At 40.2% G+C, this 26,384-nt stretch overlaps 1 protein-coding gene across 5 annotated transcripts in view; it reads left to right on the top strand.

The window, feature by feature from the left end:
• UCHL3 (ubiquitin C-terminal hydrolase L3) overlaps positions 1 to 26,384 on the top strand; it is a 66,768-nt gene that overhangs the window by 9,977 nt on the left and 30,407 nt on the right. For 4 of the 5 annotated variants that reach the window (XR_012655012.1, XM_075061542.1, XM_032799891.2 and 1 more), the window contains exons 2-5: positions 9,821 to 9,949; positions 17,651 to 17,807; positions 18,387 to 18,472; positions 19,060 to 19,107. Coding sequence is in view for 4 of the 5 variants with exons in the window: in XM_075061542.1 (XP_074917643.1) it covers positions 9,821 to 9,949; positions 17,651 to 17,807; positions 18,387 to 18,472; positions 19,060 to 19,107 (420 nt within the window). In the remaining variant the exon portion in view is untranslated. Of the gene's footprint in view, positions 1 to 5,806; positions 5,831 to 9,820; positions 9,950 to 17,650; positions 17,808 to 18,386; positions 18,473 to 19,059; positions 19,108 to 26,384 lie in introns of those variants that run through there. The other variant, XM_032799892.2, reaches the window with a different exon arrangement.

The raw sequence follows: 26,384 nt of genomic DNA, 5'->3' as shown, positions 1-26,384 counted from the left end.
TTCTTAAGACCTATTATTTTCCCTAATAGTCCATTGACTTGAATGGACCCTTTCCAGCTAGCCATCTACACTGACAGTCTTTTGCCTAGTGGGCATTCCCCAGGTGTAAACACATTTGTAATAGATGTATAGACAATATTCCTAACTTCAGATACCAAAATGATGCATGCATGCATACATGTAGGATAATCATATTCAGTAAATTGTAACCTTTTTCATGATATCTCAGATTCCTTATCTTGCACAAAATACATCATAGATTCATAGACTCTAGGACTGGAAGGGACCTCGAGAGGTCATCGAGTCCAGTCCCCTGCCCTCATGGCAGGACCAAATACTGTCTAGACCATCCCTGATAGACATTTATCTAACCTACTCTTAAATATCTCCAGAGATGGAGATTCCACAACCTCCCTAGGCAATTTATTCCAGTGTTGAACTACCCTGACAGTTAGGAACTTTTTCCTAATGTCCAACCTAAATCTCCCTTGCTGCAGTTTAAGCCCATTGCTTCTTGTTCTATCATTAGAGGCTAAGGTGAACAAGTTTTCTCCCTCCTCCTGATGACACCCTTTTAGATACCTGAAAACTGCTATCATGTCCCCTCTCAGTCTTCTCTTTTCCAAACTAAATAAACCCAATTCTTTCAGCCTTCCTTCATAGGTCATGTTCTCAAGACCTTTAATCATTCTTGTTGCTCTTCTCTGGACCCTCTCCAATTTCTCCACATCTTTCTTGAAATGCGGTGCCCAGAACTGGACACACTACTCCAGTTGAGGCCTAACCAGCACAGAGTAGAGCGGAAGAATGACTTCTCGTGTCTTGTTTACAACACACCTGTTAATTATTGTTAATCATCATTATTCCATACTCATATCACAATAATATTACCATGAAAAATATGGGATATAATGTCACAGTGACCTCTTAAAGTCCCTTCCAGACATCAGTTTGTAGAAATTTAGGGATCTTATTCTAAACTATTGCTATCACCACCACTACTAAAATATTAGAAATCCTACAGCTCTTGGATGAAAAACAGCTGGCTCAAGCTGAACCCAGGCAAGATTGAAGTGATGCTGTCTGGAAAGGGAAAAAAGTTATCTTCACCTTCCATTGAAGACATGCAGCCCCTATTCAACAAAGTGGTGTGAATGCTAAGGGTTCCTGTTTGACTCCTTTCTAAATTTTTATGACTAGGTAGTATTGGTATCAAAAGTTCTTTCTTTTTCCTCCAGCTTGCCAGGAAACTTTGTCCATTCTTTCCAGACAGTGACATGGCCACAGTGATCCATATATTTGTGACATCCAGGCTGGATTATTGTAATTTTTTGCATCTGACCCTGAGTGTATGTGACACACAGACTATAGCTGATACACAGTGTAGCCACCCTTCTTCTCCATGGTCTAGGCTTCTGTCACCACGTGATGCTTATGTTCACTGATTCATAGTCAGTCTCCAATGTCAGTTCAAGGTTTTACTCCTAATTTTCAAAGCAATCAATGGATCAAGCTCCAGGTGCGTTAAAAACGGAATTCCTATTTATGAGCCACTATGCAAGCTGTGCTCCTTTGGGACATTACAGATCACAAAGCCCCAGATCAAGTTCATGAGAGTTGGGGACAAAGTATTTGTGATCAAGGGGAATCCAGTTATGGAACAAAGGTAGAGTTGATCAGACAAATTCAGGGTCTAAGCATCTTTAAGAAATGCTTCAAAACTCTCCCTTGTGAAAAAGGCCTTTCCACCATAAAAATTATTATTGCAACGCTGACTCTCAGACCCAGTAAGCCCCTGAAAAAAATAAAAAGAGAAGATTAAAACAAAAAACCCTACCCCATTTAGAGATTCTTATCCCAAAAGGAATTCCAGAGACTCCATGATGTTCACTAGAGATTTGGTTATTGCTATGATATTTATATGGAAGAAATTCTTAAGATTTTATACTGTTACCCATCGCTGTAGTATAAGAAATATAGATAAATACATATCTTAATATTTACAATAATGTCCTTCTGAAGACATTAAGTAGTGATTTAAAAGGAAAAAAACAAAAACCTTCAGCCAAACTCTACATTAAATAAGAATAATTCCCATTTGATTTTTGTAAATCTGTTCAAAGTTCCTAAATTTCTTCTACCGCACCTTCCTGTCCCCAGAAATACTTTGTAAGATATATCCTTCTTGTGCAGTTGGGTTACTGCATTTATCAAATAAACCCCTTATAATAACTTAACCGTTAGTATACCACTTTCTTAACTTAAGCTCTTCACGACTTCCCCAGTTGGTGGCAATAAAAAAAGTATTGGTATATCTCTTAGATACTTACACTATAATATTTGTGTGCTTCACAACCTTAAATGCATTTATTTTTAGAACACCCCTGCAAGGTAGGAACATATGCTGACCCCATTTTACAGATGGAGAACTGAGGTAACGAGACTGAGAGCCAGATATTTTTTTTGAGGTACTTAAGTGACTAAAGATGCACATAAACATCTAGTGGGATTTTCAGGTGACTTGCCCAAGGTCAGATGGGAAGTCTGTTGTAGAGTAGGGATTTAAACCTGGGTCTCCTGAGTTTGAGGCAGCACCTTTATTGTTGGACCATTCTTTGTCTACCCCTGAATTATCCTTCCTCTAGATCTGTCTATAGGCATGAGGGAGGCAGAACAAATTCCAATGGCTGGAAGTTGAAGCTAGACAAATTCAGAATAGAAATAAGCCACAAATTATTTTAACTAGATGTTCATAATGGTTCCTTCCACTACTGTCACTTGAAGTTTGTGAAGGGGACTATTTCACAATCTCTCACAGTTTGTGGCAGAGTTTAGAATGAATCTTTTAGGAAACTGATCCATCTGAAGTAATTGAAATGTTAACTCATTCTGCTAAGTATGAATTCATTTGCCTTTGAAGCTGCTGCAATAATGTAGCAGTAGTCTCTATTGCATGCTTAACATTCTGGCTTTTCTGCTTTCTTTGCTTTCACTTATCTTTTGTTTCTATGTCCTTGTTTCCACTTAGTTGTTGTTCAACAGTCTCTCTTACAGCTATGACTTGGCTAACAGTCTGACTGTCATGCAGAACTAGCACTCATCTTAGGCCACGTCTAGACTACGCGCCGGACCGGCGCGTTAAAATCGATTGCTCGGGGATCGAAATATCGCATCTGGTCTGGACGCGATATCTCGATCCCAGAGCGTGCTTAGATCGATTCCGGAACTCCAGCTAGACGACCGGACTTCCGGATTCGACACAGCGAGCCGCGCGGACCGATCTACCGCTGCGGTGAAGCCAGGTGAGTACGCATTTTAGATATTCGATTTCCGCTACGCTTTCTCGTAGCTGAATTGACGTATCTAACAGCGATTTAATCGTCTTCGTGGTGAGACCTCGGCTTAGTGTCCAGGTAGACTCAGAGACTCACAGTTTGTCAGACCACTATGTTTTACTAGCACAGCGCTCTGCTAATACACCCAGATAATGTGAGCAGCCATGCAAGGCCTAAACAGTCTTATTTATCCAGATAAAAGAGCGGGAATTAGACAAAGGGACAAAGAAAGCAAAAACAGTAAAAATCACCTGGGGCATAGCATGCATATCCCACTTCATTACTAACTGTTATCGATCTAAGGCTAATACTTCACCAATTGCCCTTAAACGGTGCAATTGTTCTATGTTAATTTCTGTATTCCTGACACCTGGATTGCAACATCCCAACAATTTTGCTTAAAGGTACAGACAACATTTCTTTAATCCTTTCTATTCTTACAATATAATTCATTTTACTTTCACATTAGTGAATGGCATACAGTATAATGAAAAGCCAGTGTCTCCCTGGTACAAACAAGTGAAACTGCTTACTGTACCAGATTACACTGTAGCATGACAGAGAAGATGATATTTTTTACTGCTCTACATTTCTTGGATGAAAGGATCTGTAGGTGTTACATGTTTTTATAGTACATAGTAAATAACACACAGCTTATTTGGAAAGGTAGGCTGAACAGCATCAGGTCCATTATACATGGTGGTCTAGATTATTGTGACAGCCCTTCTGTGCTTGACAGAAGGGTGGTGGTGAGAAACATGTGACTTTATGCTCTAATCTTCAATCTTGGAGTCATCATGCCAATTCCAAGACTCAGTATAGAGCAACCTCAGGGCAGTTGCAAATTATGCCCATTTGTAACAGCCTCAGAGTGTTGTTACAACTGTCAGGGATTAGCTGGACATAGAACCTCCCTAGCCCCAACTCCTGTGCTGGGAAAGGGGAGAGAGAAGGAGCCATTCTGCTGGCTGTGTGCTTGCTAGTGATTTCCCCCACACTGAGAATCTGCAGATTAGGTCACTTTTCCATTTGCTTGGTGCAGTGCAATAAAACAGGCAGAATGAGGGGCATCAGCATACTGAGTATTAATTGGATTCTTGCTGAGCGTATATTCCAGAAGTACCTCTCCAGTTGCGAAGAGGCAGGGAGTTGGTATCTCTTTAAAGAGTGATGCTGCTTTTACTCAGTGATGAAACTGACACAACTGGAAGTACGAGTGTTGTGAAAATCGTTCCATTTGTTGATGCAAGTGAAAAGCTTGCAGTTTTCTCATTGATCCTCCATTGCCATTTTAAATGTACTTTCAATTCTGATTAGGCTATTCTTTGTGTAAGTTCTCATGAGGTCCTGAAGCATAGTTTTCAAGCACTATTTAAATGTTTTGGTACCTCTGAATTCTTTAAAACAGCTTTAAAAAAAATTGAACTATTGGACTAGTCCACTTAAAAGTGAATTGGTTGCTGGAGAAGGGTAATATTCTTCAAACAAGTTTTACTTGCTTTACCCAGTTGTTGCAGCATTGGTTACAACAGAGAACTAAAACAGCTGGGCAAAACCTGAAATGGTGATGTAGAACTGAAAGGCTCTGTATATCACGTTAGCAATCTTTTGAGCCACGAATAATTCATATTATATGTCAAATTAAGATATAGATATGTACAACTAGTATTTCAAACAACCAGAACAACCCAGATTCTGCAAAACCTTATTCATGAATATTTCTTATTGTCTTCGGTGAAATTTGCAGGATTAGGCACCCAAATTTCTTTTAAGAAGGTTTGTAAGTGATTTTTCTCCCTCCTGTGGCTTTCTAGTGATACCACATTTTAAATATGGCTAGGTACAGTAACCCCTTACTTAAAGTCATCCCGGTTAATGTTGTTTCGTTATTACGTTGCTGATCAGTTAGGGAACATGCTCGTTTAAAGTTATGCAGTGCTCCTTTCTAACATTGTTTGGCAGCTGCCTGCTTTGTCCACTGCTTGCAGGAAGAACAGCCCATTGGAACTAGCTGGTGGGGGCTTGGAACCAGCATGGACCAGCAGTTCCCAACTCCCTGCTCTTCTAAGTTCCCTGTGCGGCAGCTGCACAGCAGGCTATCAGTTGTCATGCAGTTCAGCTGTCCCACCCCCCACTGCCATGTGCTGCTCCTGCCCTTTGCCTTGGAGCTGCTCCCAGAGACTCCTGCTTGCTGTGCAGGGGGGAAAAGGGTGAGGCTAAAGTCAGGGTGTTCTCCTCCCCACTGCTCCTGCACCCTGCTTACCCCTTCTCCATATAGAGCATATACACGCTTTATTACATGCTATAAAGTGGATTTTCTGTCCTCTGCAGAGGCCTCCTTTGGCAGAAAGGTGCTGCAAGTAGTGGTCATTTTGGGCAATTAACTCCAGGAAGTCTTCCCTATCTCATTCTGTTTTTCTTATTCCTCATGTCTGTTCACTGCTTGCTACTTCCCATACATATCAGAATTGTGGGAGATGCTGAGCTGCAGAATGGTAAGTTTTTTTCACCTGATCATTTCCTCTCTGCTAGCAGTGTCTCCCATAATTCTGCTCTCCCTTTAGCCCGATTCCCCAGAATCGGGCCCTGCGCTTTAATTTTTTTTTTACATACCCGGCGGCGGTCCGAGGTCTTTGGCCACCTTCAGTGGCAGGGGGTCCTTCACTCGCTCCGGGTCTTCAGCGGCATTTCGGCAGCGGGGAGTTCTGGAGCGGGTGGTGAGGGGGGGTCCTTCAAAGTGCCACCAAAGACCTGGACCACTGCTGGGTATTTGAATTGGGCCCCGCAGTTTCTAAAGCCGGCTCTGCCTGGATGTTTTCCTAGCCAAGGGACAGTATTTAATTTTGGTAGTTATGCTTGTAAGCCATAGCCTATTGTACATAATTTATGGGTTGGCATTGAAGCTGTTATTACTAATCATATTGTATGAGTTTGTACACAGCTTTGGAATGAATCATGTGGCAGCAGGTTGGAGAAGAGTGTGTGGGTAGCACAGGCTGTGCTACAGCTTTGAACTGTCTCCAGAAACTACAGACAGGAGGGAATAGTCCATGTATATCAGAATTGTGGGAGATTCAGCTAGCAGAAAGGAAATTATAATGTAAGACATTTATTACCATTCTTATGTATCCAGCACATTTAAGGTAGTTTAATTATATTTTTAAGTCTGTTTTTGCATATTGAAGTCCAATTTCATCCAAGTAAAGATTGACACAGATTATTAATCTAGTAAATAAAAATATATTATGCATTACTTTCTAACAGAATTAAAATGTAAGGATTAAGAATCATAAATGTGCATAAACTGTATAATTGCTTTAAACGTGTATAAATAATACTATTCTCCTGTTTTAAAAGGAAAAACAAAACCAAATTCAGAGTAAAGGCTAGAAGTAATTGCAAATCAAGTAGTTTAAGATAATGCTTTAAAAGTTACCAACCAATGAGAATCACCCTTTCTCTAGGAACATAACTAAAACGTCCAAATGCAAAGTAAGACTAAACTTGATTATTTAAACCAAGGATTCCTGATTGTTGATTTAAATCATGATTAAAATCAATTATTTAAATCATTTTTACTTTAATCAATCCACTATGTCTAGATCCTTTTATACTTCCTTTTTAACTCTGAATCTGGTCTCCAGTTAACTTATTATGATAATTTTGGCTAATTGTTCTGCACTATGAGATGGCAAGTGAGGAGAATATTGGGAATAAAGCGTTTAAAATGGCTACATGTCTAAGCTTCCCAAAACAGTGGGTGTATATTACATTTTCTTTTAACAGCTTGTCATTTACTAAAAATGGCTGGAAATATTTCATTGCTTTTCCTTCCTTACTTCCTCCCATACATCCTTACAAATACATTTAGTCTTGTGGACTCTCTTTCTCCGAGGAATAACAATCTTCTTCAAACATTGGTAATGGGTACCCTGGGCTTCCTTTGATGAAGGACACCCACCATGCCTCTCATCCAGTGCAACTCTACTTTTAATCAGTATTTTAAATAAGTTTTCTACTTTATTTCAAATAATCAAGGAATGACTACAGTAAAAAAATACTCATACTTTTTCTTTGGGGGGGGGGAAGGAGGAGGGGACGTGTAAACATCCCAGCCAACATCCTTGAACAAAAAAAGTAGGTCAGATTTGAATAAATCTACATAAGTGTACTTACCTTTTAATTAATGTAAATAAATTTGCATACATATATATGTACACAGTGGGTGCACTGTGCTAGGGAGGAGAGGGCAGAGAGATGTTTTTAATTTTGTCTCCCCCTTCCTTCCTGCTCTACTTGCATTATGTCATTACAAAACACCCCCCACTCCAAAGAAACCAACACAAATCCTCATCTTCAGACAGCTGTGGGGGGAGAGTTTAATGAAGCTTTTCAAAACACCTCCTTGGTGGGCCTCCCAGGCCTGAGTTAGCAGTGTGGGGAGCTACAGCAGGAGTTGCAGAGCTGCATCTGCTCCCCAGCCAGCATTAAGGACACAAGTTCTCTAGCCTTTCAGCAGGGGAGGGAGAAGAAGCACTAGCCTCCCCATATTTTGAGGACCAGCTTGTCCCTCAGCATGTGGAGGGGCTATTACTGGCTGCCCTTCCCCTTCTCCTGCATCCTGAGACTGCAGTCATTTGAATGAGATTTCTCTGTAGGTTGGGGCAGATCTGTAGGAAGGTGTGAAAATCCGTTATCTACATGGAAACCGTGTAGTCCCTGCACATTCTGAGGGACAGCCATGTAGGTCTGAAAGTTAAATAAACGACTTTTCGAGAGTATGGAAGGAGTGTTCCAAGATAGGGCGCTGGCATCTCACAGTGATTTGCTTAGAATAACACTGTGGCAGAAAAAAGTCGCTATATTTCGTCTGTCATAGTAACAATTGTTTTCAAACCGTGATTTGATCAAATTCATCTAGTAGTCTCCTCCTTTTCATGACATCTAACAAAACTGTCAATCAGAATGGCAAATATTTCAAAAGTGTTAGAAGGTTGTGTATAGGTTCTTAAATCCTCTGTATTTTAGGACTAGACAATTGGAACTTGTTGGTAGTTGTTTTAGGCTATGTCTACACAACTACTTTTGTTGATAAAACTTGTCAGTCAGGGATGTGAAAAATCACTGACAACAAATTTCACCAACTGAAGTGCTGGTGTGGACAGTGCTATGTTGGCAGGAGAGGCTCTCTTTGCGACATAACTAACGCTGCTCATTGGGGGTGGTTTAATTAGGCCAGCAGGAGAGCTCTGTCCTGCCGGCAAAGAGAAGCTACACAGGAGAACTTACAGCACCACAGCTATAGTGGAACAGTCACTTGTTAGTGAAGGGGAATGATCTGGGGTTCTCAACTGAAAGGTTCAGAACCCCTGTTAGAGGCAGGTTCAGCTTCCTTATTTTTTTAATGGCTAGACAAGTGGTGGTTCATAATCCAAAAGCTTTTTTTCTGTTGTAATGTGTGGTCATGGTATGGGAAAGGTTGAGTACCACTGATCTAAAATCTAGTGAATAGCTCTGAAGAAACAAACTGAGAACTATATAAACTGCATTGTTATGGCTTGGCTTTCATTAAGCTTTGTCTAAGGCTATGGCTACACTTGAAACTTCAAAGTGCTGAAGTGCGAATGTGGTCGCAGCGCCAGCGCTGGGAGAGAGCTCTCCCAGCGCTGCACGTACTCCACATCCTCATGGGGTTTAGCTTGCAGCACTGGGAGCCGCGCTCCCAGCACTGTGGCACTGTTTACACTGGTGCTTTCCAGCGCTGTATCTTACAGCGCTCGGGAGGGTGTTTTTTCCACACCCATGAGCGAGAAAGTTGCAGTGCTGTATAGCGCCATTGTAGCCAAGGCCTAAGTAAAATGGGTACTTTATGCTGGGTGACATATGGTTATTTTTATTATATATCATCTTTCTTGCAAAATAACACCTTTAGAGTGTACTCTGTAAAATGCTCAAACATTAATCTCTTTAGTGAAGAAGGTCCTCTTAGGAGTGAGATTGCTCAAGTCAAGTGACTGTAAATGAGTTACTTGCCTATTAACACTGAATATGGTATACTTTGAAAAATATATTGGAGGGTTGGGGGAGAGTTCTTAAATCTATGCACTAAACTTGCATCTATTACAGCTCCATGTGCTCTTCTGGGATCATCCTTGTCTCAGTGACTAAAATACAACTTGAAAAATTGTTGGCTTGAACATCTACTTTTTCCCCTCCATATGGCTGTTTAAATATAGTGAAAACTGTTTATGCCCTAACAATGGCTCCTTGGTATGTCTTGATTAGCAAAGCACTGCACTTTTTCAGTTTGTCAATCATTACAATTTAACCTCACTTCATCCTCCTGTTTACCTCTCGAATATCTTGATCTGCACAAAGTCTGTTAAAGTGTATTTAACTTCACAGATGATCAAACATGCTTCTAATAGATTATTTATTTATTAACAAATATGTTTAATACTGTGCATTTTTCTTTTCCTTACTAGTTTCTCAAACAGTTAGGTATACATCCTGACTGGCAATTTGTAGATGTGTATGGTATGGATCCAGAACTACTTAGCATGGTGCCAAGACCCGTCTGTGCAGTGCTACTTCTCTTCCCAGTAACAGAAAAGGTAAATATTTACTATTGATACTTAGTAATTCAAAATCAGCAGATCAATCAAAATGCCCCATCATATGAAATCTGTAATTCTCTACATCAGTGGAATAGTTAATGAAACATAAAAAAAACAACAAGCTTTCTTCAAAGTTCCTCTGGTTTGTGATACGTTCTGTTCTTGTCAAATAAGAGTATTAAACAAAACTGTACAATTGCAGAAATATTAACAATAAATGTATAAACAAAGGAAATCGGATATTGCTCTCAGTAAGCAATAGATGTGAATGATATTTTAAAGGATTTTGAGATCTTCTCTTAATGGAACTGCAATATTTATGTTTGCTGTTTTAACATCTATACTACATTAAGGCATGAACAAAGTGGTAAGATGGAATATAGAAAATGTGGAAAATATCAAACAGCCATTTATAAAACTTACATTGATTTTGTAGTATCATAATACAGTCCAAGCTTTAATTACGGTCTGGAGAAGCCTGTAGCTCCAACATAGCTTTCATTTCTTGGACAGGTCAGGCATGTTGGTTACTGAGGCAGAATTGGGGGTCATCTTTGTTTTTGATTTGTGTTTTGTCAAGAGGAGTTAAAGCAGGGTGGGCAAACTTTTTGGCCTGCGGGCCACATCGGGGAATAGAAATTGTATGGAGGGCCATGAACACTCACAAAATTGGGGTGGGGGTGTGGGCTCTGAGGTGGAGCTAGGGATGAAGAGTTTGGGGTATAGGAGCATGCTCTGGGCTGGGACCGAGGGGTTTGGAGGGTGGGAGGAGAATCAGGGGTGTGGGAAGGGGTTTGGGTTCTGGCTAGGGGTGTGGGCTGTTGGTTTTTCCCCTGGGTTTATTTGGGTTGGGGAAAATAAAAATAAGGTCCCTTAACCGAACTTTTGTCCAGTGTCTTTACCCATTCCTCAAGATAAGAGAGTTAATCCTTTACTAAAATGCTGTTATGGTGTCATATCAATGGACTACATATGGCTAGTTTGAGTACTGTACCCATAAGTGTGAAAGGACATGAGTCCTAGAAAGATCTCTTTTATGGCTTCTGTTTGTCACTTTTTTCACCCTACTGTAATTTAATCTTAATTTGTTCAGGTTTTCAGGAAAAATAGTGCCTAGATATGTGTGTGACATTCTGCTGTCCAGTCCAGACCAGTGAGGTGTTGCCTCACCACCTGCCCTGCAACCTTGGTGCTTTAGAATGCTCTGCTGTTGTAACTACCAACCTGGGCCCCTCACAAACAGCATGCAGGTCACACCTAGAGTGTCTGTGTGTGATGGGGCACACTCACCTTTTCCGAGTGCCTCCTGTTGGCTGGTTGTGGAGCTGCAATTATCTTTTTCTCCTGGTGTCCTGTAGGTTAGTTCAGTGGCTCAGCCCTCTGATTAAGTCTCACAGTCAACAACCCAGGGACCCTACGAGCAGCAGTTGCACACTGCTCCCTTTAACTCTGACAGTTAGCTGCTACTGTTTTCCCTGGGCTTCTTCCCACTGGGTCTCTTCCCTCTTAGGATTATTGTTCTCAGCTTCACTCTCTCCTTTCAGAAAGCAAAATGCAGCCAGAATTCAGCTTCAGGTTATCTCTCAAGCTTCTGTGGCCAGAGCAAAGCACCCTTCCATATCATTCAGGTCCCACCTGGAAACTGACCTACTCAGGCCCTGCAGTCTTTTACCTGAGCCTGCTGGGCTCTGACTGGCTGCTTTCCTGCAGCTTTTCTAGGCAGCCCTCGAGGACCCTGGGGCAGGGTATGGTAGGACCACTAGGCCTGCAGCAGGGGGCCTCAGAGGGCCTGATGCACACTGTGTTTAACTATAGCCTTCCAGCACACTCCGGTCACACGCTGTCTTCCACCAGCCTTGGTTACCACTTGCAGGGTAACACCGACACACTCCCAGTCCTAAATTTCCCCCCAAATCATGTGTTCTGTGCTGTCCAGCTCTTTCCTGCACAGTTTGTATGTTCCCTTACAGGGGCAATGTACCTAAAATAATATTGAACAGTTTGCTACTTGAAATGGAGTTACCAGGCCTGGTCTACACTACGGGGTTAGGTTGAATTTAGCTGCATTAGGTCGATTTTAAAAATGAATGCGTCCACGCAACCAACCCCGCTCCGTAGACCTAAAGGGCTCTAAAAATCAACTTCTGTACTCCTCCCCGGTGAGGAGAGTAGCACTAAAATCAAACTTGCTGGGTTGAATTTGGGGTAGTGCGGATGCAAATCAATGGTATTGGTCTCCGGGAGCTATCCCAGAGTGCTCCATTGTGACCGCTCTGGACAGTACTTTGAACTCAGATGCACTAGCCAGGTACACAGGAAAAGCCTCAGGAACTTTTGAATTTCATTTCCTGTCTGGTCAGCATGGTAAACTCAGCTGCACAGGTGACCATGCAGTCCCTCCTAGAACCCATTGAGCGTAGAATGCTTCTACGTTCCCCCTATCGTCTCCGTCCCTGAGGTCATCGCAGATTAGAAGGCAAAAAACCCGCACTTGTGATGACATGTTTTCTGAGCTCATGCAGTCCTCCCGCACTGATAGGGGAGGACTTAATGCATGGAGGCATTCAGTGACAGAGGCCAGGAAAGAATTGAGTGCGAAGGCAGGATGAGATGCTGAGGCTAATGGGGGAGCAAACAGACATGATGAAGCGTCTGTTGGAGCTGCAGGAAAGCCAACAATAGCACAGTCCCCCCACTGCATCCACTGTATAACTGCCTACCCTCCTCCCCGTGTTCCATAGCCTCCTCACCCAGATGCCCAAGAACGAGGGGTGGGAGGCTCCGGGCACCCAGCCACTCCACTCCAGAGGATGATGCAAGCAACAGAAGGCTGTCATTTAAACAGTTTGATTTTTACTGTGGCTACAATAAGCAATGTGGCCTTGTTCTTCGCTCCTCCCTCACCCCCACCTACCTTGTCTGTTATCTCTCTCTTTATTAATTTAAAAAAAAAAAGACGTAGTTTCAAAACAATAGTTACTTTATTTCAAAGTGGGGAGGATGGATGGGTTACAGGGAATTAAAATCAACAAAGGTGGCAGGTTTGCATCAAGTCAAAACAACACAACTGTCACACCAAAGCCTGGCCAGTCATGAAACTAGTTTTCAAAGCCTCTCTGATACGCACCATGCCTTGTTGTGCTCTTCTAATCGCCTTGGTGTCTGGCTGCTCAAAATCGGATGCCAGGCAATTTGCCTCAATCTCCCCCCCGCCATAAACTTCGCCCCCTTACTCTCTCACAGATATTATGGAGTGCACAGCAAGCACCAATAACAATGGGAATGTTGGATATGCTGAGGTCTGACCAGCAGTGCCAGCAAGTTTTTAAGTGTCCAGAGCACGTTCTACCACCATTCTGCACTTGCTCAGCCTATAGTTGAACTGCTCCTTACTACTATCCAGGCTTCATGAACGGATCCCCCAAGCTTGTTGCCGGGGAGCAGGAGAGCAGAGTTGCAGCAGAAGTGGTGGATGATGACGGTTAGCAGTCCTACTGCAATGTCTGCTGCGAAGGCAAGGAGCTGCTGCTGTGTACCAATGCTAGCTGCTATAGGTGCTTCGGTGTCGAATGCTTGGAGATCCGGGTAGGGCAAGGTACGTCAGCCAAAGCAAACGAGCAAGAGCCCTGGAGCTGTTACATGTGTCAACCACAGAAGTGCTGTGGGGTCTTGCAGCCATATATTCCAGTCCAGTCAGCGCTGTAAGACTTCTTCACCAGTGACAAAGGACAGAAATATGATGCACCTCATATCTAAAAAGGCCCTCACATTTCCCTTTATAACAGAATGCCACTGATTGCATTGGCTACTTGGATCACAGCAGCCCCCACAGTAGACTTGCCCACAACAGCACAGTGATGGTTAGCTGAGCGGGCTCCATGCGTGCCATGGTGTGGCAGCTGCGTGGGTAACCCAGGAAAAAAAGGCGTGAAATGATTGCCATTGCTTTCACAGAGAGGGGGGTGACTGATGACATGTATCCAAAACCATCCGCAACAATGTTTTTGCCCCATCAAGCATTGGGAGCTTAACCCAGAATTCCAAGGCGCAGAGGAGACTGCAGGAACTGTGGGATAGCTACTCACAGTGCACCACTCCATAAGTCGATGCTAGCCAAGGTAGTGAGGACGCGCTCCACTGGCTTAATGCCCTTAGTGTGGGCATATGCAATCAACTGTATAAAATTGATTTCTAAGAATCAACTTCTATAAAATCGACCTAATTTCGTAGTATAGACATACCCCCAAACAATTCAGTTTGAATACAACACTAGATTAGCTTTTATAAAAGAATAAGACACGTTTTATTTAACTACAAAGAAATTTTAAGTAAGTACAAGTATAAGGCATTATAGTCAGCAATGGCTACGAGAGGAATAAAAAATAGAACAGTCTCTAGTAACTAAAACTTAACAAACTAGTCTTGGTTCAAGGAGAAATCCTTACCACATATTCCCAGCAACAGGGCTGAACAAATTATCAGGTGAGAACCCTTCCCAAAGGTCTGGGGATTTTTGTCATCTTCAGCGAAAGGGTGAGAAAGGAGGATAGAGATAATGAACACCTGGGATGTGTTTGCCCCTCCATTTTATAATCCATTCACCTTTGAAATGCATTTTTCTGAGGGTTACGCCTAGATAAAGTTCCTTCCAGCTGTGAGGATGCAGACATGAGGTCTCATAGTGAAAGATCTTGTTGTTTGTTAAAATGCAAATTGATCTGTTCCTACCCCTCTTCACTGCCAAAGAATGGCTACTTGACCAGTGATCGCCAGGCAGCCTTGACACTTGGCTAGAGTTATTCGTTTGTCCTTTGTCTTCAAGAAACTGGTTTACCCACTCCCCAGATTTGCCTAGTTAAACACCTTGAATCAATTTCAGCTTATGTTAATAACTCTACATACAATATTATGTATATTTCATCCTGATATAATTGTCCAGTGAGTTGTTAGTTTTCAAATGATCCCTCACAAAGCATATTTTGTACAAAAATTATTACAGTAGTGTGTAGGGTGTGAATACAGGGCTGCTTCAGTGTACATTGTGGTATATATTAGTGTGACTTCTTTTTGAGCTGTTCTGCTTTCCCAAATGGGTGCTTCTTGTTGTTGTCAGATCCTTTCTTTATTTTCTGATATTTCCACATCTCTCAATCAAGAGCCTTTACATCAGTACTAGTCCTTTGACAGAGGGGGACTGAATAAGCCTATGTTTAGAACTGTTAATGCGCCTCCTTAAGGCCTCAGAATTAATGCTGCATATCTTGCTTTGGTAGTCTGGAATGCTTACCGCAGAGAAGACATTCTTTCCTTCTTGAAGGCCAACCTGGCTGTAATATGTAATATTCCTAACTTCTGCTGGCCAATTCAGTGAGTAATAGTGCTCAGAAATTGAATATGCCTTAAGAACATTATTGCTAGTTCATTGTACCAACAAGTAACTTTTTAATCCCATAAATGCATTTTTGTAGTGTTCTGCTTAAAGACACGTAATGGATTTTTTTTTGCTGCAGCATTGCTGTAAAAAAGTGCACAATAGAGCATTTTAGGCATGTATAAAGCGGATATGGCTATTTCCTAAGAGATTTATAACTATATTATTTATTATAACCCTTTTTATTTCTGTGATTAACCAAGTAGTTAAATGAGGGAAGCATTGTATTTCCAGAGCGAACAACATTCCAGCGCTGGATAAGAGAATGGAATGTTCTGTATTTGACAAAACCAGCTGTCTAGTGCTTTCAGGTTTGCTGTGCTGACTGATAAAAATCAGTCATCAGGGCAACATATTGAAAAGGTGGAAGGACTTAAAATCAGGATGTACCTTCATTCTTGTAGTCCAGATTGTCTATCTGATAACGTTTCTACTCTGTTCTACTTGCAAACAGCTGTTTCTGATTTATTTGTTTTACCAGTTGTTGTAAAAGCACAGTGTATTTTTTTTTATACTTCTTTATTGGTAAACTTCGCAGCAGAGTAGATCACACCAAGAAATGAAATGATACAGTAATATGTGTATACTGGGCTGAACATCAGCAAAAAAACTCCCAATTCCATAGTTGCAGAGTATTTTTCAAAGCAAAACAAACTTTTGGTCTTAAAGGTATCTTCTCTTCAGCAGAAATCCGGGAACTTGTACTGAGACCCAGAGTTTGCTTCATTGTCTCTGAGAGGTTCTCAGCAGCTCCAATTCCTTCAACAGTGTCTTTCCTTCTGAATGGAAGGAAGCTGCTTATATCCTTTCCCAGCCAGATTTGGTAGAGCGACCTGCAAACACCACCAGACTTTGAACTAAGACTTCCAGTAGTTCCCTACAAAGGAGAGTCCACCCAGTACCCAGGAGCTCCATCATCATACTCTAAACAGCAGAAGCAATGGTCTGGATACACACCTCTACCTCAATATAACGCTGTCCTTGGGAGCCAAAAAAATCTCACCTCGTTATTGGTGAAACTATGTTATATTGAACTTGCTTTGATCCACAGGAGTGCACAGCCCCACCCCCCGGAGCACTGCTTTACCGTGTTATATCCATATTCGTGTTATATTGGGTGGCGTTATATTGAAGTAGCGGTGTACTTCCTTTCTGAAACCATTTCTTCACTCCTTGTTGGCTACCTTCTTTATCCCAAAGGTCTATACCGAGGTAGGCAACCTATGGCACACATGCCGAAGGCAGCAGATGAGCTGATTTTCAGTGGCACTCACACAGCCCAAGTCCTGGCCACCAATCCGGGGTGGGGAGTGAGGGAGTACTGCTTTTTAATTTAATTTTAAATGAAACTTCTTAAACATTTTAAAAACTTTATATACAACAATCGTTTAGTTATATATTATAGACTTGTAGAAAGAGACCTTCTAAAAACGTTAAAATGTATTGCTGGCACGAAACCTTAAATTATAGTGAATAAATGAAGACTCGGCACAGCACTTCTGAAAGGTTGCCGACACCTGGTCTCAACAGTAGTTGACAAACTCGGGAATCCTCTTGTGCACCCCAGGATGCTTCCCTCACCACCTGTTAAAACATGAATACATGTATAAATTTTTCAGATTACTCAACCAAACTCTGTGTCATGGAGTAAACTGAACAGAATAAACAAAATTGTCGTCGTCTTATTTATTATTATTATGGCCTCAGAAGGCCCATTTGCAAAGTTCAGTACCGCTCAAAAACATATAAATATCTCAACTTTTTCCAAAAGAAATAGGACTATATTGCAGCTTCTACAATGCTTCATTTTTTCCCTTTTAGCATAGTTATTTATTGTATTCTAGTTTGCTTGCTATAGATCTAAAACTTGCATTACCTTCTCCAAGGCCTTTTGCTGGATTGCAGGGAGACATAGGAGGCAGTGGTAAGGGGGACTGTTTCTCTAAAAGTGAACCTAGCTCATCAATCTTCATTTTTGAACATTCTTAGCATAACACTAGATGGCACAACAAGTTAAGTGATTCAGAATATTGGATAAAAGACACTGATGTTTGGCTGGTGACAAATACTGATTTAGGACTTGACTCGCAGGTTTATACAAGTGAATAATCTCAGGTACATCAGTGATACTGGTCATGTGGATAAAGGCTGCAATCACTTACTTCTGTTTTGCTTTCAACTACTATTAAATTTTAATGGGGCTTTGTTTTTGCATGGGAAATTTGAAATAGTTCTACATGCAAAACACTGTTGATTTTCTTTTCCAGTATGAAACATTCAGAACAGAAGAGGAAGAGAAAATAAAAGCCCAGGGACAAAATGTCAGATCATCAGTATATTTCATGAAGCAAACCATCAACAATGCTTGTGGAACAATTGGACTTATTCATGCTATTGCAAACAACAGAGATAAAATGAACTTCGGTAAATCTTTTCTCTTAATATACTTAATATAATTTTTTGGAGGGTAGGTGGCGCAGTACTCTCTTCATAGTGTTGACTCTAAGTGAAAATTCTTTAAAAGACCCAAGTAGAAATTTGCCATTAGTCTTGTCTTAATTATACAGCAGCAATACAACACAGACTTTTGTTAGTTGGTAGTCATTAAGAATTTTTAGTAATACAAAGGACAGTAATACAGCACATAGTTAAATGAGTAAAATACAACTTCAAATTCAAAGTAGCAAATACCATATTAATATTTCACACGAGAATAAGAGTCTGGTGACTTTAAATTGTTTTGTCGTTGTATGCAGTGGAATAGAATGTGTTGCATTACAGGCTTAAATCTCCTATCTGGATGTAAATAGACTGTATGCCTTGTGTACAAGCTTTTTGACAATGTAATGTTTAGTGTTAGTCTAGAAGAAAAGTAAAGAAGAAATAATACAAATCAGAATTGTTCCTTATGTTGTAACCTTTCAGTTTTCATCTATTTTTCTAAGTTACTGAGAACAGAAAGAGGAATTGAATGATTTAATTTATTATTTATTTATTTTTAAGAATCAGATTCCACATTGAAAAAATTCCTGGAGGATTCGTTACATATGAGTCCTGAAGAGAGGGCCAAATATTTAGAAACCTATGAAGTTAGTATCTTTTTTTTCTTTTTTTTTAATATAGTAGAATTGTTAGCAGGAATAGTCTTGCATCTAAGCCTTGATCCTGCAAACACGGATGTGCTTAAATAGTCCCCTTGTTGTAAATAATGCTGCTCACGTGTTTAAAGTTAAGCATGTGCTGAAGTGCTTTGCAAGATTAAGACATGAATGTTTTATCTTAAATGTTGCTTGCTACTAGTGGGGAATTAGTAATCTCACTAACGTGGACAACTTTAACAAGTGTTATTTGATTTTTCACTTTGCATGAAATAGCATTACAGTTTAAAAAAACTCTTAACGCTTTTAAAACGCTTTTAAAACACTTTTAAAATACTGTCTTTTTTTTTTAAAAAAAGATATCTTGAGGTTAGTTAATGTCTAATCAGTACTTCTAATAGTTACAACCCTAAAAAATCACACACTAGAGTATATAACACAACTTTACTCTACTTTGATGTAAACTTCCATAACCTATAAGTTAAAATGAAGAAAATGGAATGAGTCTTTAAATATGTGCTATTTTAAGAAATTACTTTTTCTTTTGAAGCCTAATTAAACATACGTTCTGATTTCAGGCTATTCGTGTTACTCATGAATCCAGTGCCCATGAAGGTCAGACTGAGGTATTCCATTTTTTAACTTTTTTTTACGAACATAATACTTTTGACAGAATGTTTCAAGTTATTCTGAATTCAGACTTATGGGGAAACCATAAATTCTTTCTAAATAGTGGTTTTCATGAATAAAGTATCTTTTTATTACAGTTTTTTGGGAAGATGAAAAAACTGTGTCAGAGAATGAGCAAAAAGCCTTGTTTAAAATCTGTTGTCACCACCTTACTTCACCAAATTTGAAACACAACTTTCCAAAGCAGAGAAGAAGATTCAAGACTGACTCCTGAAATAACTTTACTGGAATAGATATGATTAAGTAATAAGATGGTGGCAGTCCACAGAGTTTGTCTAATCTAAGTAAAAGCAGGCTGTAGAACCCTGCAGCACTTAGAGTATAAGCTCTAGGAAACCTGTACATGTAATATATGGAAAATTTTTGTAGAAGACTGAATTCTTAAAATAACTGTAAATCAGGAGCTTTGGTTACCTCGCTACTGTAATCTCAAAGAAAAAATAAGTGAAGTTGACTTTGGCATAACAAGCATTGACTAAAGAATGATATGATGATTATTTTGGGTTAGAAAAGTGAGTATTTGCAGCTAAACATCACGTTACCTTCTCCTGTATCCCTAGGCAATGATCCAGAAGATAGGTCATTGGACTAGGTGTTGGGAGGTCTGAGCTCTGTTTTGTTCTATTACTGACTGCTGTGTGACACTGCATAAGTCATTTCACTTTACCTCTGTTTCCCCATCCATTCTTTGATTTTAACAATATTGTAATGTCTTTGAGGCTGGAACTCCTTTTCAGTCAGTGGCTAGCACAACTGAGCCCAAGTCTTAGTTGGTTCACTTCTCTAATACAAATAATTGATAAAGGCATAACATAAACTAATTGTAAATGCACAATTATAATAAATACAATTTCTAAGACTCTTAATATGAGTAAACATTTTAATTATAATTTGAGGGGACACTGTCAAGCACCCTAATTGGGGACCAAAGTTTTAGGTGACTAAAAAGTGCTGTATCTGCTAGAAAGTATCATCCCAACTATAATAGACATAGTCTTCAGTTTGATTTTCTCAAACTATGAATACGACACTTACTGCATTTGTTGTCAATGTCAAACAAATGTGGGCTCTTGGTGATCTATAATTAGTTGGGTGCACAGCTTTCCTGTGGGATCTTCTCTGCATTTAACTACATACTATTACATAGCTGTAATGTAATTAGCAGGATTTTTGCAAACATATTTTAATTACATTTTAGCCCCTCACAACTAATCTCCAAATCCTAGTCCTATACAACATTGCTTAACTGTATTTTGGCTTTACAGTATGAGATACAGATTTCCATTCCTCTAGTATAATCTTAAGTACTCCCAGCAAGAGTAATTAGCTGAAGTTATGAAAGCTGTCGAAGAGAATTGTCTCCATTTAATTTCCACCTTAATAAAGGTATCAAAATGATATTTTACCTTTGTTCTTATGCAGTGTGGCACTGGCAACTTTAACCTGAGTAGTTCATGCTGATCAGACAGCAGATATCGCTGTGGAGCTATGCTCTACTAATACGCCTCCAACCAGTGAAGTATTAAACTTTACAATCAAAACTATTCAATAATACTCAGAGCAGGAAGTAGTTACAGAAGCAGAGAGCAGTTAGAACTTACAGGAACATGGTGCATTCCATTTTTGTTGTCATTCGTCTAAAACAGAAAGACATTTCCAGGAGAAAAGGCATATCTAAAAGTATTGGTTGACTTCCACTGGTCTTGATTAAGAAATTGCAATCTATTGGGCTGAAAACTATTGCAAAATTTTCACCAAAAACATAACATAACATATATATCATTTTTAGATATTCCACAAACACAGTTACAGTGATATACAATTATTGTTTAGTAGGTGTTGTAAAATGATTTGTGCGTTTTTGCCTAGCTGCATATGGTTAACAGTGTACCCTTGTAGTTCAAGCATGCAGAAAGGCCTTTTCTAATTTTAGTGCTCAGTAACTTTGTAACGTGGCATTTATTTATTTTTTTTAATTGGCTGAATGAATATGGAGGAGAAATAGATGATCCATTAAAATGAGTGAGGGATTGATAAATGTTACAATTTTAAATGCTTTCTTTCCTGCTAAAATCTGAGGCATAATAAGATCACTTCTATGCCTATCTTGTTAGGTTCTTTTTTCCCATTGGAAGCTATTGAGAATGCTTAAGAGCCTAGTATATCATTTTTTAAAAGTGTTACTAGTTGCTACATAAGACAAAGGAAAATAAATAGAACTCTAGATCAAAAACATTGCAAATATATAAAATGCCATTGCTGTTGTATTGCAAATGCCTCTTAATTGTATCAAAAAAGTTGCAAATGTATCTACAACAGGAGTCGGCAACTTCTGGCACACGGTTCGCCAGCGTAAGCACCCTGGCAGACCGGAGCCATTGTTTACCTGACGCATTGGCAGGTTCAGCTGATCATGGGTCCCACTAGCCGTGTTTCGCCGTCCCAGGCCAGTGGGGACTATGAGAAGTGGTGTGGGCCGAGAGGTGTGCTGACTGCGGCTTCCCACAGCACCCATTGGCCTGGAGTGGCGACCCACGGCCAGTGGGAGCCGTGATCATCCGAACCTGCCAATGTGTCAGGTAAACAGACTGGCCTGGCCTGCCAGGGTGCTTACCCTGGCAAGCCGCGTGCCAGAGGTTGCCGACTTCTGGTCTACAAGGTTTTGTCTACACTATGAGCTAGGGGGTGTGATTTCCCCTGTTTGTATATATGTACTTGTGCTAGTTCTTACCAGGCTAATGCTAGTATAAATAGCAGTGTCGCCACGCTAGCAAAGTAGTGGCAGTAGAAGCATGACTGAGTTGTGTGTCTACACTTGGCACTAATTTTGGGTGGGTTTGTAGTCAGCACAGCTCAGTCATGCCTCTGGTGCTGCTGTCAGTGCTAATGCAGCTACACTACTATCAATATTCATGGTAGATCATTGAGTGCTAGCACAAATATATAATATGAACAGGGGAATTGTACCCCAAGCTCATAGGGTAGACATAGCCTAAGAGTGATCATATGAGAGAGATTATTTCTCGATATGCTAAACTGAAGAGCACCAAAAATTAAGTTCATCCCAGAAGAAAACATTACAACTCAAACCACCATTGTGTATTTTGACTAGGGATACATAACATACATGAGAAGAAAACAGTCTAAAGCAGTACAGAAAACCAAGAAGTGGAAGCTTTAATGGTGTTAGCAAAGAGTTAAAACCAAAGTGTGGGAGATCTCTTTAGAAGGGTTAACAGAAAATGCGGGAAGCGGTGTGGGCTGAGGGATGTGCTGGCCGCAGCTTCCTGTCACCCCCATTGGCCTGGGCCGGCAAACCATTGCCAGTGGGAGCTGCGATCGGCCAAACCTCCTGATGCAGCAGGTGAACAAACTGGCCTGGCCCGCCAGGGTTGTTACCCTGGCGAGCAGTGTGCCAGGGGTTGCTGACCCCTGCACTAAGCCAAAAGCCCTTATATGCCCATCTTGAATCAAAGGCAGGTGAGAGAGAAATATATAGAGTAACAAAGACCCGTGATAAGAGAACTAAAGAAGTGGTGAGATCCAAGTAATTAAAGATAAATGTAGAAATACCTTAATAAATGAAAACCAGATTAAGGAACAGTGGAGAAATTACTTTGAAAGGCTTATGAATGAAGAGAATCCAAGAGAACTATGCCATATGATTAACATCAAACTGGTGGCATCAATCCAGGAAGTAGTTGCAGAAGCACTGAGCAACATGAAAAATTAAAAAATAATGCTGCCCTAGTGATATACCAATAGAAGTATGGAAGGTGTGAACATATTGACACAACAGTTTAATTTTGTCATGAAGACTGAGATGATGCCTGGAGAAGAGCACTGTACCAATTTATTAAGAGGAAAGCAGACATAGCAAGACTTGAGTAACTAATGTGACATTCAGCTGGTGACCTACACACAGAAAAATTGGGAGAAAGTTATGGATAAGAGACTATGAAGAGAAGTAAAGGTCACTGACAGTCAGTTTGGATTTTCTTGCCAGGCAAGTCAAAAATGGATGTGATCTTTGCTCTAAGATTTCTTGTGGAAAAATATAGAGAAAAGAGGAAGATCCTGCACATAGTATCCATTGATCTTTGAAAAATCTTATGACCACATTATGAGAGTGGTCATTGGGAAGTGTATGAGAATGAAACAGATTCCTGAAGGCCATACGTAGAAAGTGAACAGGTTCTAGTAATAGAGTATGTCAGGGTTCTGCACTGAGCCTCTTTTTGTTCACACTGATGCTTGCTGCACTTACAGAAAACATCCAGAGAGTGGCACGCTAGTGTATGCTTTTTGCAGATTGATGTGCACATGGGGGAGAGCAAAGAAGAAGGGGAAGAAGATTTAAAGATATGGAAGTGTGTACTTGAGAGAAATGGCCTGAAAATCAGCAGAAATAGAACAGAGTATATGGTTTGTAGATACCTTGCAGGAAGACAACAAAACTGTATCAGTGAAAGTCTGGAGGGGCAGCCACTATCAGAGTTATGAAACTCAAGTACCTAGTTTTGATAGTACAGCTGAACTCAACAACAAACTAATAAGCAGAGAGGCATGTACTAAATGGAGAGAAATGAGCAAAGTCATCTTTAACAGAGTGCCTATCAAATTGAAAAATAAGTTCTACATGATGGTAATTAGGTTTGTACTTGTGTATAGATCCAAACTCTGGGCACTGATGAAGAGGCAGGAGCAAATCTTGAATACAGTGGAAATGAAAAGGTTAAGATGGATGCTTGGAGTTAGAAGGATAAACCATGTTAGGAACAAATGAATTAGGGGAAGAGTGAAGATGATACCAGTTATAGAAAAGCTGAGGAAATCCAGACTTACATGGTTTGAGCATGTGAAAAGATCAGAAGAATATATAGGAAACAAGGTCTTAATCTTAGAAGTAGAGGTAGGAGAAGAGTTGGAGAACCCAAAGTAGATAGATGGATGTTATACAAAAGGATTTGATTAGCTGCAAAGTTTCTGACAAACTGCTTCAAGAAAGACTGGAATGGAGAAGGACTCAGAGCGAGCCCCATATCAGTGGAGCTAAGGGAAGGAGCAAAAGAGAAGACAATGACAGTGGGGAAAATATACCCTAGTATACCGCCTGTTATGGAAGTACAGAAATAATCTCCTACCGTTTGACATTGTACCACTTCTGGTTTTCTTGTCTGCTTCCTACTTCTGGCTACCAGGTGACAGCTTCAACTACAACTGTGCATGTTTTGGCTAAGAAAGATGAGAGAGATCCTTGAACTGAGTAATCCTGGAATTGTTGTACCTTGGTTGCTGTGTAGTGGCAACGCTTCTAGTGGCAACGCATAACTTTCCATTGAAACTTGACCAACAGTTCTGGCAATGAGAAATTTAATTTTGGAAAATCAGAATGAACTGCTTTTAGTTACTCGTAAATTGAGAGAATTGGTCTCAAATTCACAATTCAATTATGGATTCAGCGTTGTGACTAGGACTGGTATTTTTTAGAGAGATTGTAGTTGTAGTAACTCTGAAGTCTCTTGAAAACCAGTAAGTTGGAATCATAGTTCAGCTGGACTTCTTTCTTATCTTGAACCATGACTGCCAACTCTAGGCTATAAGAGGTTGTTTAGCATGCCATAAGAGCTGTAAACTTGCTTAGAATGTAACGTGCTCAGGCTTCAATTGTGATCACTGTGGTTAGCCTTGGCCATGGTAAACTAAAGAGTGAAGACATTCCATTTTCAACCATTGTAAAATGTAGGCTTTCCAAGATCTTTGGTTTCCTGGGTCATTATGATGTATTGGTTGAGAAATAACATGAAGGAGCTTGCCATTATCTTTTTCCATGGAGCGTATAATGGTATTTTATGTATTTTGGCATACAGCCCCATGTTTTTGCTTTTTTTTTTTTTTTTTTGGTCCAGGAACCCATATGACCTCCTTAAGGAATGGTTTTTGCAGCTTCTCCAAGGTTCCAGTGATACTATTGCTGCCATTATAAAAATGAGTCATGATAGTGTTTTTTAAAAGTTTTAATACTCTAAAAAGTATCTTGTAAAGGAAATGAAATTTTAAACATTGTATAGCATGACCAAAATATTCTTAGATATAAATTCTTTTTTCATTTTCTATGTTACATTCTTACTGAAAGGTTGGGTATACATCTTCTCTATCCAACTGTCTGGAATACAAGAATATATATTTACAATTACTTTCACTCAAACTCTGATTCACTGTGTTCCACGGTCCCTTGCATTACAGTGGAGTATTTGAGAGAGAGAGAGAGATGTCCGGTCCAACTCTGATACTCCAGTTGCAGTACTGGAAGGAATACAAGTAACTTCATTATTGTAATAAAAATATGCTAGTATTGAGCTAGCACCCTGCTCCCCCATCCGAGCCCAGAGTCCCCTCCCGCACCATGAACTCCTCATTTCTGGTCCCACCCCGGAGCCTGCACTCCCAGCCAGAGCCCTCATCCCCTCCCACATCCAACCCCAATTTCATGAGCATTCATGGGCCACCGTACAATTGCTATTCCCAGATGTGGCCCTTGGGTCAAAAAGTTTACCCACCCCTGCCATAGAACCTCCTCCTTTTCAGGAGGATTCCAGGTTGATTTGACTGAAATAACTTCTGACGAAGTTTACAGTGGAGGTGAATTAAATATGGAAGGGTATTTAGGACTTTAATCTGGACACTACTTATTTTCAAGGCCCTGTGTCTGAGGCCATTTGTCTGGCTCAATAGTACTCTCAGGCGCTTTTCAGAATATGCTTACCTCAATTATGGACTGGATTGTAAATTGCAGGGAAATACACTGTAAAAAAAAATCGGTTTACCAGTTACAGAGCCTGTATAAGTAATTCAGGCCAAAAACTTCACTTGTTGGAGGGATGCCTTCAAAACTGTAGAGATGTTGGATTTTAAATCTGCTATTCTTAAGTACCAACCTGTAATATTTTCATCTGTCTTCATTACAAGCAGCTATTCAGTAAGCAGACAGAGCACAGGTCAGCTAACAAATCTTCTTCCCAGCAATATTGTGCTGACTTTGATATTCCCAGTGTTGATAGAATGAACTTTTTTTTTTTTTATGCTGGGAAAAATAGTTGATGAAATAAAAGCTACACAATCAATAGTAAAATGTTGTAATTAAGCTTTCCTAAGTAGTTAGTTGGATAACTAAAAATAATGTACTCTTTATCTTCAGATAGTACTATTCTGC

The sequence above is a fragment of the Chelonoidis abingdonii genome, chromosome 1 (genome assembly GCF_003597395.2).
Source record: "Chelonoidis abingdonii isolate Lonesome George chromosome 1, CheloAbing_2.0, whole genome shotgun sequence".
NCBI classification, from domain to species: Eukaryota; Metazoa; Chordata; order Testudines; family Testudinidae; genus Chelonoidis; species Chelonoidis abingdonii.
Note: the sequence above shows the minus strand (reverse complement) of the source record. Positions and strands in the feature narration are given on the sequence as shown.